This window comes from Colletotrichum phormii (genome assembly GCF_030913505.1).
Source record: "Colletotrichum phormii strain CBS 102054 chromosome Unknown BDP81scaffold_3, whole genome shotgun sequence".
NCBI classification, from domain to species: Eukaryota; Fungi; Ascomycota; class Sordariomycetes; order Glomerellales; family Glomerellaceae; genus Colletotrichum; species Colletotrichum phormii.
Genome location: NW_026851445.1, coordinates 2,620,007 through 2,634,260, shown reverse-complemented (window position 1 = coordinate 2,634,260; position 14,254 = coordinate 2,620,007). Strand labels below are relative to the sequence as shown.

Here is a 14,254-nt window from a genome sequence, read left to right as displayed (position 1 = left end):
CCGGTTCGACGCGGGGTTGTGGGCGACGGAAGGCACACAGGGGGACGAGACGCAGCAGGGGGGCGGACGGACGGTTCAGGACGGAGCAGGCGGGGACGACGGAGCAGGCGGGGACGACGACGACGACGACGATAACGACGGGTGGAGGCTAGGCCCCGGAGAACATTGGACGTCACCGCGCTTGTCACGCAGCATCGGGCGGCTCAGCGCGTTGGCTTTTGGGCAGAAGCTGAACATCAGCAGCTGGCGGCATATCTCGACGGCCATCGGGCGGCGGTACTTCCGCAACGCGTCGACGGCGCACACCAAGCTGCTCTGCGAAGTCGACTCCGACCACAGCGGTAGCGAGAGCGACGACGACGACGAGGACAGCCCGTACGACTTATAAGCGGGCCACGGGTCCAAGGTGGCGGGGTTGATCTACGGACGGCTGGTGACCGAAGGCGGGTTCGAGACGAACGAACGTCGGGTCCGCTTCCGCCAGATCAGCGAAGAATGGCACCGACTGTTGGGTTTCCCGTCCGCACTGGGGGGCTTCGGCTTGGCTCTTACGCCCGGCCGTAAGCGAAAGACGGCGTCGACGTACGACGAAGCGCTCCGGGCGCTGTAGCTAGCGAGGTGGAAGCTGTGGCGGCGGATCGATATCGATGGTAAGCTCGTCCGCTTGTACGGGGCGGACGCCCGGTTCCGAGGCGCCTAGCGGTCGGCGATCTAGGCGATCATGGCGAATAAGAGCCCGATCGTGGTGGTGATAGGGATGGGGGGCGGGAAGAGCTTGAGCTTTATGCTGCCGGCGGTAAGCTGCCCCGGGGGCGTAACGGTCATCGTCGTACCGCTCGTATCGCTCTAAGGCGACTTGATAGAACGCTGCCGGCGGATAAAAATCCCGTATACGGAGTGGCGTAGCGACGGGTCCCCCGGGGCGGCATTACTTGTATTTATAACGCCTAAATTGGTTATAACGATGCGGTTTTAGGACTACGTAGAAAGGCTCCGGGTAATAATATAGCTCGACGGGTTTATATTTAACGAAGTATATATTATCTTAAAAGGCATACGGGACTTCCGGCCGAAGCTACGCGAGCTAGGCCGGCTCGTACTTATCGGGGTTCAAATAATATATCTAACGGTAACGTTACCGCCGCGCCAGGAAGCGGCGTTCTCGGAGCTTATTAATATACGGCGCGAGGAGATCACGACGATCAGGGCCAGGACGACACGGGCCAACGTCGTATATAGTATAGAAACCATCACGGCGACGACGGCAGAGGACGCTATATAGGGGATAATACAACGGGTTCGCGCGCTACTCAAAGAGAAGCTTAAAACATACGGCGCGCCGGCTAATATAATTGTATACTATAGGACGGTAGTAGCGACGGACGCTCTCGCTACAGAGCTAAACTACGACGTATACTACCGCAACGTCGACACACGAGACGGAAAGGCGGAGAGGCTGCGGGCTTGGACGAGCGGACTCGAGCGGGCACGATATAGAGGGGGGCGGGTGATCGTGGCGACGAACGCACTAGGGCTCGGGATAAACATACCCGATATCCGGGTAATAATATACGTCGAGATACCGTTTGAGATAGCGGACTATACACAGCAGAGCGGGCGGGCCGGGCGCAATAACAAAGCTAGCGAGGCAATCGTCGTACGGGTAATAAAGGCGGCGGCGGAAGGGGGGCCGGGGCAAGCAAGACGGTAGACGGGGTCCGGGGTACATAGCCCAGCCGAGGATTTCGTTAACAGCGGTATATACTAGAAAGTAATTTTAGATTCGGAAATAGACGGGCGCGGCGACCAGGATAAGTACGAAGAGGGTAAGGCGCGGTACGACGTATACTAAGTAGCGGACGACGTAAAGGAGGCGGAGGCAAAGACGGACGACCCGGAGGCGGGTAAAGACGAGGAAGAGGCGGATATACAAGAGCACGAGATTAGCGTCCGATAGGTCCGAAGCCGGGTAGCGGATAAGGTAATACGGGAGGCCGAGGAAGTAAAAAGGTTCGGAGAGTAGCTCGAGGCACGGCTCTTCGGAGGGTATATATTCTACTACGGGGCTAATAGGGCGGACGCTACGCCGGACTATATAGAGCTCGACTACGGCAGGTCCCGGATAGGGGACGTACTAGCGTAGAAAACGTTTAATATAGGGCTCCGGATACATACGTACTTCCGGAGGGTAAGGGGGGTAGAGAGGTTCGGCGGGTACTACGACTACTTTCTCCCACAAGAACTATATACCCGATAGGAGAAGAAGGCAGGCGAGGGCGGGTAACGGAGGAGAGAGGATAGCAAGTATCGCTATCGAGGTATGATACTATCGACGATTACGTATGTATATACGATAACGCCGGACGAGGCGAGAGAGCTATTCTTCGAGCTGGGATTGGCAGGGGAAGCAGGTGCGTCGGAAGGACAGGGGCTACGGGAGGTGGACGTATGGAGATGGATGGGGAGGCGGGTCCGATGGGGCGGGTTAGAGGCTTCGAATCTGTGCAAGGCTTTCTTCTACATGGCAGAAGTAGAAGATATTATCTAGGACTTCGTTATTATAATAATGCTATCATATTATACGTATTCTACTAAGTGAGTACTTACAAGGGGTTATTCTACTTGAAGAGAAGGAAATAAGAAGTAGGGTTAAGCGTAAGGATATAAAAATAAATTAGGGTTTAAAAAACGAGGAGGATAAAAAAGAGAAGGAATGAAGCTAGGGATGAAAAATAGAATTAAAGTACTAAGTACAATGGGAAATTAATAAAAAGGGAAAGAAAAATCGCTGTAAAGAAGGTTATAGCGAGTTTTTATTTTTATAAGTACTACTTGTAGGTATTGGTTACTACTTTGTTTATTTTTATTTTATTTCAAAAAAAGGGTTATAGGATAAGAGGGTTAGGGTTAGAAAGATAAAAGAAAGAAGGGCTTAGAATACAAGGATAAAAGAGGAAAAAAAGGGGGACAGATAAAATAAAAAGAAGTCGGGTGTTGTCACGGTAGCAGGCAGGTTGTTTGGCAGGTGGATGCTGGGCAGGCGGATCAGACAATCTATTGCTACGGGCAGGCTCTATCCTAAGCAGGTACAGGCTCTGTTGACAAGACGTAGCTCAAGGAGCTACGTTTCTGGACATGCGCGACAGAATACAGGATGCAGAGTTTTTATCCAGCCTCAGGCTTACGTAACCCGGCCACCGGGTTACTCAACACCAACCTCAAGGTTGGGGTCTAGGACAGCGGGTCTGTGACAGGTGTATAATAAAAAAGGGAAGAAAAAAACAAGGTTAGAAAAATCAATAAGTAGAGATAACTTATATTATTTTAAAAAAAAGGGAAAACATAGTAGAAAAAAGGGTTAAGTTAATGAAGTATATAAAGAAGGTAGAGAAAAAGCGATATATGTTAGGGTTGAAAAGGTCATTATAGATAGAGTTTGATGAGAATGAGGGTTATTATTGATATTGATTTACGCTCTATTGCGAACCTAGGTATTATTCGCAGCCGATTCGAGTAGAATCGGCCACGTAAACCGCGCCCCCTGGTCCGAGCGTTGGAGCCGTATCGGTTGGAGCCGGGACGGAGCGGTGATTGGCCGGCGCGTAACCCCAACCGGAGACTTGGGGTTCGCTTTTACCAGGGTTCATCCTACGAGAGAAAGGGGGGCAGGGCAGTCGAAGAAGAGAGGGGGAAAGCGACGGGAAGGAAGGACGACTCGTTGCTTTCCTGCCACAAGGGAAGGGAAAGGGCCAGAGGCAGTGACCCAGCATGGATAGCTTCGTCGAGATGAACGAGGAGCATCGTATGCTCATCTGCCGCCGATGCAAGGCGGCCGTCCGGCCGGGCGGCAGCAGCATCGAGTCGCACTTCCGCCACGAGCACCAGCTGAAAGGCGAGAGCCTCAGAGACATCAGAGACTACTACAGCGGCTCGGACTTGGCCGATCCCAAGGTCGACACGCTTCCCGTCGACGGGAGCTCGGCCGTCGCACAGCTCGATGTCCTCCCGGGCTACAGCTGCTCCGCGTGCCGCTATCTCACAACGGCGGGAGACAACATCACACGCCATTGGAGGGAGACCGGGCATGCGGCAACCGGGCCCAGGTCGACGAAGGTTCGACTGCAGACGTGGATGCGCGGGAAGTATGCGCGGTACTGGATCGTCCGCAGCAACGAGGCCGACGCGGGGCCCGACTCGGCCAGCAGCGCCGGGAACGAGACGATGGAGCTACTGATGGCCCAGTGCACGGCTGAACTGGAGGCCGAGGATGCCGAGCGACTACGGACGGGCGATCTGAAAGAAGAGATGGACCGGGACTCGTCGTGGGTGAAGAGGGTGCGATGGGTCAAGCATTTCGGGTCTCGGGATCGTCTCGGCATATTCGAAGCTGCCGAATGGATACGGGCGAAGAGCATGCGGGCGGGACGAGGCTGGGAAGAAGACGAAGAGGCCGTGCGAGAACGGTCGGCGTTGCTGCGTCTCGGAGAGAGCTTCGACCGCGAGGTGGAACGGTGCGGATGGCGTCTGGACAGCGTGCCGGCCGAGACGCTCCAATGGCTCGCGAGCATCGTGAGCACCAGCCCCAGCGGGATGCCATTCGGGCTCAAGGGCAAGGAGGCGTCGATGGCCAAGTACCGGTCCGTGGGGCACCGGTATCTGGGATTCTGCTGGCGGGCGCACCATATCGGAAGGGACGAGGCGCTAGAGCGATGGGCCATCCGCTTCACGGAGGAGCAGTGGAGCTTGCTGTGCGACGTGGTAGCCGAGCTGGAGAGGAGCGGGACCGCCAGCAGCCAGGCCAGCGGGTTCCGCAGCGAGCAGGACAGCGACGACGACGACGACGACGCGGGCGAGGCCAGCGCCGACGACGACGGGGCGGGGGACGAGGGCAGCCGTGGCGGGGACGGGAACGAGAACGAGACGCTCGACCGGGCCATCTTCTGCTTCATGGTGGCCTCGATCAAGACCCGGGTCGGCGGGCACGTATACGCAAGCTCGCTGCTGTGCTTTTGTGCAGCGCTAGGGATCCGATCTCGTCCGCTCGGGTATACCGAGCCGCACTTGTATACGGGCATGCTGGCAGCCATCTTGTGGTGGTGCCGGCTCTTCTTCTTGGAGGCGGCGTTCGAGGACCAGCCACGGGACCAGGACGAGGTCGGGGTTCCGGCAGTCCTTGCGTTCCGGGACCAACATGCCGCTTGGATGTGTGTGGGTGCGCATATAGTCGCCAGTACCATCATCGGATGGATGGCGCTCGGGAAAGGCTGGCGGATGCGGATGGGCGGGCAGCTATCGGTACGTTGGGCGGATGACGGCGAGTCGCTGTTCTATAACGGCGAGCGTATCGTTGTCCGGGACTTCACGCGGGCGCTCCGGGACCAGGTCGTCGACGTACGGAAGCTGCTCGGCGCACTGTGCGGGGGGGACTGGGAGCTGGTCAAGACGCGTATCAAGCTAGGACGGCTCGTCGATAGCATAGTGCGGCTCGGGGCTAGCTAGTTATTCGTAACGAAGGCGGAGAACGACTGGCTAGAGCCCGGACCGGCGGTAGTAATGAGGCAGCTCGGGGCGTCGATATGGGACCCGAGAAAGCAATAGGTTAAGCGAGAGGGGGTTCGGTAGTGGCTACGACGGCTAAAGATGTTCCGGGAGGTGCTAATAGTGCTCGTCCACGTATAGGGCGGGCTGCCCGGCCGAGGGCCCGAGGTGGCGACGCTGCGGCACTGCGACTCGTGGTAGCTTATCCGTAATATCTTCGTGCTCGACGGGTAGGTAATAATCGTAACGGACCGAGATAAGATAAAGGCGATCCGGGATAACTCGCACAAGGTGCCCGGTTCGTCCCCGACATAATCGGGCAGATAGTAATACATATATATACTAGATCATCCCGGCGGAGCGGGCGCTCCGGCGCAAGGCCTAATGCCGAACCGCGCGGGGAGTAGCTGAGTTCATTGGCGAGACGGTAGCTCGGGTGTGGGATACTGAGCGGCTTAGCCGGACGATGGCGCATGATATAGGCGGCGACGGGCGTACGGCTCGGCGTAGGACGATACCGGGCCGTAGCTATCGAGATAGGTCGTCGAATACGGGGACTCGCGCTAAAACAGATCGAGAGCCGGCTAGACGACAACGACGACGGGGCGAACGACGATATCGAGGTCATCCCGTCACCGGCGAGCCGGTATACTGCGGAGGAAGCTAGAAATCGTATGGATCTAGCATCGACTCACGGGAGCCGGGTTACGCAACAGCATTATGCCGTACATATCGGGTTCCTAGGAAAGCTATAGCCGGAGATATCGCGACGTTCAAGGAGATTAGCCGGCTGTGATCGGTTTCTGGACGGGAGGCGACCGGGGACGGCAAGCAGAAACGGGCCGGCGAGGCGGCGGAGCACGGCACGCGACAGCAGGCGGGACTCGGCCGCTCTAAGCATATAGGGCGAGGCCGCCGTAGAGGACGCAGAAGAGGCAATGGCGGCGGGGTTACGTAGGCTACTCGGGCCCGGGGCGACATGGCGCAGTAGCAAGCAGGCCGAGAGCATGCGCGCGATCATGGCACTAGAGGGTAGCCAGTCCGTCATAGCGTACTGCCGACAGGGGCCGGCAAGAGCATACTGTTCATGCTACCGGCCGTCATGGCGAACGGCGGGACCAACATCGTGGTTGTGCCATTCGTGGCGCTGATGGAGGATCTAGTCACGCGCGCCGTGTCCATGGGCGTGGACTACATCCGTTTCCGATCGTCAGCGCACGCCGGACGGGAAGGGCTACCGCGGGCCGCCCGGCTGGTAGTCGTCAGCGCGGACGTCGTCAGCGCGGGGGAGTTTTCCGTAATATACCGACGGACTACTTATATACCGGCTTACTCCGACGGATATTTATCAACGAGTGCCACACCGTTATCACGGATATCGGTTTAAGGGCTCGGCTAGGAGAGCTCCGAAGCTTACACCGCTACAGCTACCCGTTAATACTCTTAACTGCGACGATGCCGGAGGTGCTCGAGGACTAGTTCCGGGAGCAGATGTTAGTGGAGGCGGCAACGATAGTGCGGGATCGGACGACGAAGGTAAATTGCCGGTACCGGGTGGAGCAAGTCACGGCCGGGGGCGGGGCGGTGGAGCGGCAGGTGGCGGAGACGGCCAAGCGGCTAGAGGCCACGATGTCCGGGGGGGAGAAGGCGTAATCTACTACCGATCGAGGCGCCAATACGTCGTCATAGCCGACGAGGTCGGCTACGGCTTCACCACAGCGGCATAAGCGAGGAAGAATGCCACGGGGTGCGGGCAGGGTGGGCCGGGGGTGGGGGACAGCGATGGATCACGGCCACGTCGGGCTTGGGGACAGGGGTGGACATCCAGGGCATCGTGGCAGTGATCCACGCGGAACAGCCGTACGGGCTCGTGGACTTTGTGCAGCAGACAGGGCGAGGAGGACGGCGGGCAGGGGAGGTAGTAGAGTCGGTCATCGTGCACGACGGACGGCCGAGCCGGCCCGACCCGCACGGCAGCTCCGTAGACGAACGTAACCGGGCCGAGATGGAGGCGTTCGTGTCGACGGCAGGGTATCGACGGACGGTCGTCAGTACGTTTATGGACGGGGTTCCGGCGAATCGTGCAAGGACATAGCGGGCGCGGAGCTTTATGACCGATGCGAGGAGCAGGCGCGGACCGCTACCGCCAGTGGAGGAAGAGGCAGGGCCAGACAGGGCGAGCGGTGGAGCAACTTTGGGAAGGGGGAAGGGCGACGGGTCCGGACGCTGTTCCGCTGGCTGGACGAGGTTGCGGATAAGTGCGCGGTATGTCATGTCCGGCGCCACCACGTAAGAACCGAGAGGGAGGGGACGCCAGACGAGCTACGGCACAAGCGCCGGGACGAGTAGTACAAAAGGTATCCGGCGAGGGCTACGCGGTGGTACGGAAAAAGATAACGTTCGGGCCGCTATCGTGCTGCTTTACGTGTAAGCTGCCGCTTAACTGGTGCGAGGAGAGGAGGGAAGGCGAGGCGGACGAGGAAGGGCGCTATGAAGATATTGACAAGGTGTTGCCGGTGGTTCTGATGGGCTAAAGAGCGGGAGGGTTCGGGAACTGGCGAAGAGGGAGTTTGGGGTTGATAGTGGCGACCGGGAGGGCTTTTTCCGGTGGCTCGGAGGACGGCGGCGGTTCCACGGGTCGGAGGGGACTAATATGCATGCATTATGGGAGGCCAATTATATGGGAAGCATATAGAGGGGGTATATATTGGTTCGGGACGTAGCGATCTAGTTTCTACCGAGAAAAGAAGGAGAAACTAATAAGAAACGAATTCTAGGTTTTTTTTTAGTATAGAGGAGGAGGATGGAGAGGTGTTATAAATAAAACGAGGGTTACTTTATATTATATAGAAAAAAGGGTTAAGTTAATGAAGTATATAAAGAAGGTAGAGAAAAAGCGACATATGTTAGGGTTGAAAAGGTCATTATAGATAGAGTTTGATGAGAATGAGGGTTATTATTGATATTGATTTACGCTCTATTGCGAACCTTTATTGTAGTTCTTAGGGTTGTCTCCGTCGCCCGGCGTACTTGTATGCGGGGGCAACCCGTGGTGTCCAGCACCCGGCAGGGCAGCGGTAGCCATGGTTAGGGTTAGGTTTAGAAAGAAAGCTTAGGGTTAAGAATATAGAGAATAAAAAGTAGGTATAAGGTTTGAGGAGGGGTTGAATTTGTAAGAGGAAGAGGGAAAGAGGGTATAAGAGTAAGGATAAAGAAGTGAAATAAGATTATATTTTAGAAGAAGAGTAGGTATAATTAATAGAAGCGGTATTTGAAGCGCTGTTGTAAGCGGTATTTGAAACGCTATTATAACCGCTGTTAAAACCGCTGTTAAAACCGCTATTCGAACCAGTATTGAACCGCTGTTAAAACCGCTGTTAAAACCGCTGTTAAAACCGCTGTTAAGACCGCTGTTAAAACCGCTATTCGAACCAGTATTGAACCGCTGTTAAAACCGCTGTTAAAACCGCTGTTAAAACCGCTGTTAAGACCGCTGTTAAAACCGCTATTTGAGCCGGTATTTGAACCGCTGTTGAGACCGCTGTTAAGACCGCTGTTAAAACCGCTATTCGAACCAGTATTGAACCGCTGTTAAAACCGCTGTTAAAACCGCTGTTAAAACCGCTATTTAAACCGCTATTTAAACCGGTATCTGAACTGGTATTTGAACCGCTGTATAATCGCTATTTAAACCGTTATTATTAATTACGAGGTAGTACATAATAGTATATATAAGAAAGAGATTATAAAGTCTTCTAAGTTCTTTGGATTTTGGATTAATATAGTTCTCGTAATAAATAGGAATTATATTCAAGAGCACGATGTTAGGGTGTAAGAATAGAGAGGAGTTGATGAAATTTAGAATTAGAAAGGTGGTATAATAAAAAGAGGAAATATATATTAGTACGATGAGGAGTAGATTAGTATTACTTTATTTTAAGAAGAAAATAAAGATAGAAGATAGTAGTGTAGTTAAGGAATAAGGTTATATAGTAGGAAATAATCAATAAAGAAAGAATAGATTAAAGAGTTTTATATAAGAGGAAGTTTTTATATAAATAGATTTATATAAAGTAATTAGATTACATAGTATTTATTATAGAGATGGTAGTAGGATAAATATATAAAGGGGTAAAGAAATAAGAGCAATAGAATTAAGATTAGAATTACGTACTAGATTATAAAGCAGTATAGTAAGTTAGTTTTAGTATAGTGTAGAATAAGGGTTTATAGGGTATACAGATATATATAGTAAGGTAGAGTAAGGTAGGGGTGTAAGAAATAAGAATAAAGCGATTAATGAAGAAGGTTCTTAGTAAAGATAGGTAGAAGTAATTATAAGATAGAATAGAAAGTAGGTTAGAGTATATTGTATAATGTAGGATGAAATGAGAAGGTGATATAGATGTCAAGTTCAAATGGATAGAAGGAGAGATAATAAGGAGTATAGTAGTAGGAGTTGATAAATGAGAAGTAGTATTGTAAAATAGTGAGTAAAAGTGTAAGGGTTAGGAAAGGGGTATTTTAGTATTAAGCAAGGGCTATTTTAGGTGTTAGAAAAGGGGTGTGTTAAGGGATAGAAAAGGGGTATGTTAAGGGTTGGGGCACGGGTATGTTAAGAGTAAGAAAACGGCTATTATACGTGTTAGAAAACCGGTGTGTTAGGTATTAGGTAACGGCTAATTAAGTAGTAGACAAGCGCTATTTGAAGTGTTAGACAACGGGTGTTTTAAGGGTTGGGAAAGGGCTATTTTAATGGTTAGGCAACGGGTGTTTTGAGTGTTAGACAACGGCTGTTTTACTAGTTAGACAACGGCTATTTTCATTGTTAGACAACGGCTATTTTAAGGGTTAGGAAACGGCTGTTTTAATTGTTAGGCAACGGCTAATTAAGTAGACGCCGCCCACGGCCCCGGCCCCCTTCGGGTTAGGGCCAGAGCCTTGGGGGGAAGGGTGGGGTGGGGGGGAAGGTTGGGAAGGAGGGAGGGAGGGAGGGGGAGGGAGGAGAGGCTTAGGGACGTAGGTCATCATTATCGAAGCTTTTGCTTTGTGCCACAGTTGGTTGCCTTGTCCAGCTCGTATCATTAGATTGAATAGTAAGAATATGGTATCTACGGTAGTTCTATATTAAGTACCTACTATTACACTACGTAATGATGAAACCAGTGACTATATTATCTTGACGTTACCTAGGTATAAAAGCCTTTAGGTGTTTCCATCTGCCCCTAGGATAAAACAGAGATATGCCCCCAGGGGCAAAAGAAGATATGCCCCCAGGGGCAAAACAAGATATGCCCCCAGGTGCAAAACAAGATATGCCCCCAGGAGCAGAACTGAGATATGCCCCCAGGTGCAAAAGAAGATATGCCCCCAGGTGCAGAACAGAGATATGCCCCCAGGTGCAGAACAGAGATCTGCCCCCAGGTGCAAAACAAGATATGCCCCCAGGGGCAGAACAGAGATCTGCCCCCAGGGGCAAAAGAAGATATGCCCCCAGGTGCAGAACAGAGATATGCCCCCAGGTGCAAAAGAAGATATGCCCCCAGGGGCAGAACTGATCATCTGCCCCCAGGTGCAAAAGAAGATATGCCCCCAGGTGCAGAACTGAGATATGCCCCCAGGTGCAGAACAGAGATATGCCCCCAGGTGCAAAAGAAGATATGCCCCCAGGGGCAGAACTGATCATCTGCCCCCAGGTGCAAAAGAAGATATGCCCCCAGGTGCAGAACTGAGATATGCCCCCAGGTGCAGAACAGAGATATGCCCCCAGGTGCAAAAGAAGATATGCCCCCAGGGGCAGAACTGATCATCTGCCCCCAGGTGCAAAAGAAGATATGCCCCCAGGTGCAGAACTGAGATATGCCCCCAGGTGCAGAACAGAGATATGCCCCCAGGTGCAAAAGAAGATATGCCCCCAGGTGCAGAACAGAGATATGCCCCCAGGTGCAGAACTGAGATATGCCCCCAGGGGCAGAACAGAGATCTGCCCCCAGGGGCAGAACTGATCATCTGCCCCCAGGTGCAAAACAGAGATATGCCCCCAGGTGCAAAACAAGATATGCCCCCAGGGGCAAAACAAGATATGCCCCCAGGTGCAGAACTGATCATCTGCCCCCAGGGGCAGAACAGAGATATGCCCCCAGGTGCAAAAGAAGATATGCCCCCAGGTGCAGAACTGATCATCTGCCCCCAGGTGCAAAACAGAGATATGCCCCCAGGTGCAAAAGAAGATATGCCCCCAGGTGCAGAACTGATCATCTGCCCCCAGGGGCAGAACAGAGATATGCCCCCAGGGGCAGAACAGAGATTTGCCCCCAGGTGCAGAACAGAGATATGCCCCCAGGTGCAAAACAAGATATGCCCCCAGGTGCAAAACAAGATATGCCCCCAGGTGCAGAACAGAGATTTGCCCCCAGGTGCAGAACAAGATATGCCCCCAGGACAAAACAGAGATATGCATAGTTACCTTATTATGAGGAGTCTGTTTGCTACGCGCGCGTGCGTCCAGCCCACGGAAAGCTCCCTAAGGTAAAAACCTCATACTGAGGACTTAAGCTAAAACACATCGTTGAAATAAAAAGAGGACGTTAATAGATAATTACCTGAACGCGGTACATGTAGAGATTCAAGAAAAGAAGCCTTTACATCAACATAAATAAAGAAAGATAAGGAGGAGTTGCACCTAGAGCAGCAGCAGGCGTGGCGGACGAGCGCGAACGGAGGATAGAGAAGAGTAAAAGGAACCTATAGAGGAAGACAGGAAGAAGAAGAAGAAGAGGAAGACAGGAAGAAGAAGAAGAGGAAGAAGGACGCGACCAGAACAATAAGGACGCGACCAGAACAGTACGGTCGACAACAGGCTGTCAATAGACCGAATAGGTAGCTGAAACGCGTTAAACTAAACGGGTATAGCGTCGCAAAAAGCAATACCTTGCCTAACGCGTTTGGAGAGGATGCACCGTATAGCCATAAGATGCGTTGCATTCTCCTTGCCAGTAGCAGCCAAACCGACACCAATAAAGATAAGCATAGTAAGGAAGGAAAGTAAAGGAGCTATTACGACGCGTAAGAATACTACTTGAAGTAAGGTAGATAGATGACGGAAGAGGGGGGATAAGAAGTTGGGTATATGGTGGTAAGGGGAGAGTGGTTATCAACATGGGGAGGCAGAGCAGGGGCGTACGTGGGGCTACTGATGGAGCGAGGGAGACTGCAGCGCAGCTCGCCGGCAGATATGGGGATTAGTAATTCCGCTTCCGCGCGTGATGCTTCAACTGCACCCAGCCAGCAGTCAAAGAGAGCAGCGTCAAAGGAGGCATATCGCAGCAGGCACACCACCACACTAGAGTAAGAGTAGATACGTAGGTAGAAAATGATTCACAGAATGTTGTTTTAGTAGTTGTTAGGTTCTTATATTGATATAGTGAAGTACGGCTATGTGATGAATAAAAGTGTATAATTGAATGTAAAAGTAAGAGCAAAGTGAAGATGAAATAATGTTAGGCAAAGCTTTTTCTCCCACAACGAACTGCTTGCAACAACATACTAGAGCTTTCCTAACCTTGAGCAATTCAACTACAGCTAGCATATGCGCGCATATAAAAGGACTGTTGACGAGCTGGGCCTGGGAGGCAGTAATTTACACTACGGTGAAATATAGTATGTTGTATAATTGTAAACTAGTGTAGCCTGAAGCTGACTAGATGGGTCTTTCCCTACTAGATAAGCGCTTTATCTGTTTGATCTAGGGAATCGACTGGATGGAGGTGTTAAGGACAGGTAGAAGTGCCGAGACGGGCTCTAGCCAGACCAAGATAAGGTGAATGGCTATAGTATAGCTCCTCCTAACATGCAAGCTCACACGATGAAGGTGAATCCTATCCACAACCCTAGGGTGTTCAATACTAGATAGGGCCAGCGCTTGCTCTCAAAGCCTGCCCTCAAAGCCTGCCCTCAAAGCCGGCTATAGGAAGCCAGCGGCGGAGCGGACCCGGCGGCGACCCACCCGGAGGCATCGCGCTCCATACGTCGGTAGCCCAAGGCGACCAATCAGCAGGCAGAGACCCCTACCAGCACCTGCCCGGTCCCAGACCCTTTAACATGGTCGTATATAATAAAAGCCTAGGCCAACCCACACCCACCTCATCAGAACCCCAGAGGAAACCAACCATCACCACCACAATGCCACAGACGACAACAACAGAGAAGAAGCGGAAGAGAAGGGCAAGGGACGCTGCCGAGGCGGCGCCCAACCGAAAACGCCAGACGAAAGAGGATGCCTTCCTTGGCGAGAGCGAATCAGTCCGGGAGCGCGCCAGGCCCTACCTGCTCGCCGTGGCCAAGATGCTAGTCGATACGCTCGGGACGAGGTGGAGCGTCGGCAGGAACCGCCCGCTCGAGGCAGGGCATGCTCGCGAACTAAAGGAGGTCTTCAAGAGGAGCGGTCTAGAACGCCGCGCCTCAGAACACCGCATCCTCGTACTCTGCGGCGCCGAGGAGGTCCGCCGCATGCAAAGCGCGCAGCCAGGGAGCGACCGGGGCGGCGAGGACGACTTTCTCGGCTGGGCCGCGGTGAACGGCAGCACGCCCGAGGTGATGGCAGGCCAGCACCGCATCGAGGCCCTCCGGGCGTATATGAAGGAGACGGGCGGGTCGGCGTCGGACCTATGGTGGACGTGCGAGCTCTACGACCAAGGTGGGCAACCAACCGGTACCG

The 14,254-nt window shown here is 53.1% G+C and overlaps 1 protein-coding gene across 1 annotated transcript; it reads left to right on the top strand.

The window, feature by feature from the left end:
- Positions 1-10,675: 10,675 nt before the first annotated feature.
- On the top strand, positions 10,676-12,140 carry BDP81DRAFT_135391 (uncharacterized protein). The gene is made up of 4 exons (XM_060581780.1): positions 10,676-10,937; positions 11,012-11,110; positions 11,433-11,481; positions 11,857-12,140. The coding sequence occupies exons 1-4, from the start codon at positions 10,782-10,784 to the stop codon at positions 12,012-12,014; spliced, it is 462 nt and encodes a 153-aa protein (XP_060450124.1). The 5' UTR covers positions 10,676-10,781; the 3' UTR covers positions 12,015-12,140.
- The last annotated feature ends 2,114 nt before the right edge of the window (positions 12,141-14,254 follow it).

Coding starts and splice junctions, on each gene's coding strand:
- BDP81DRAFT_135391 (XM_060581780.1), top strand. CDS start 10,782: ATGCCCCCAGGGGCAAAAGAAGATATGCCCCCAGGGGCAAAACAAGAT. Junction 11,111..11,432: donor AACTGATCATCTGCCCCCAG/GTGCAAAAGAAG, acceptor ATATGCCCCCAG/GTGCAAAAGAAGATATGCCC. Junction 11,482..11,856: donor GAACAGAGATATGCCCCCAG/GTGCAGAACTGA, acceptor ATTTGCCCCCAG/GTGCAGAACAGAGATATGCC.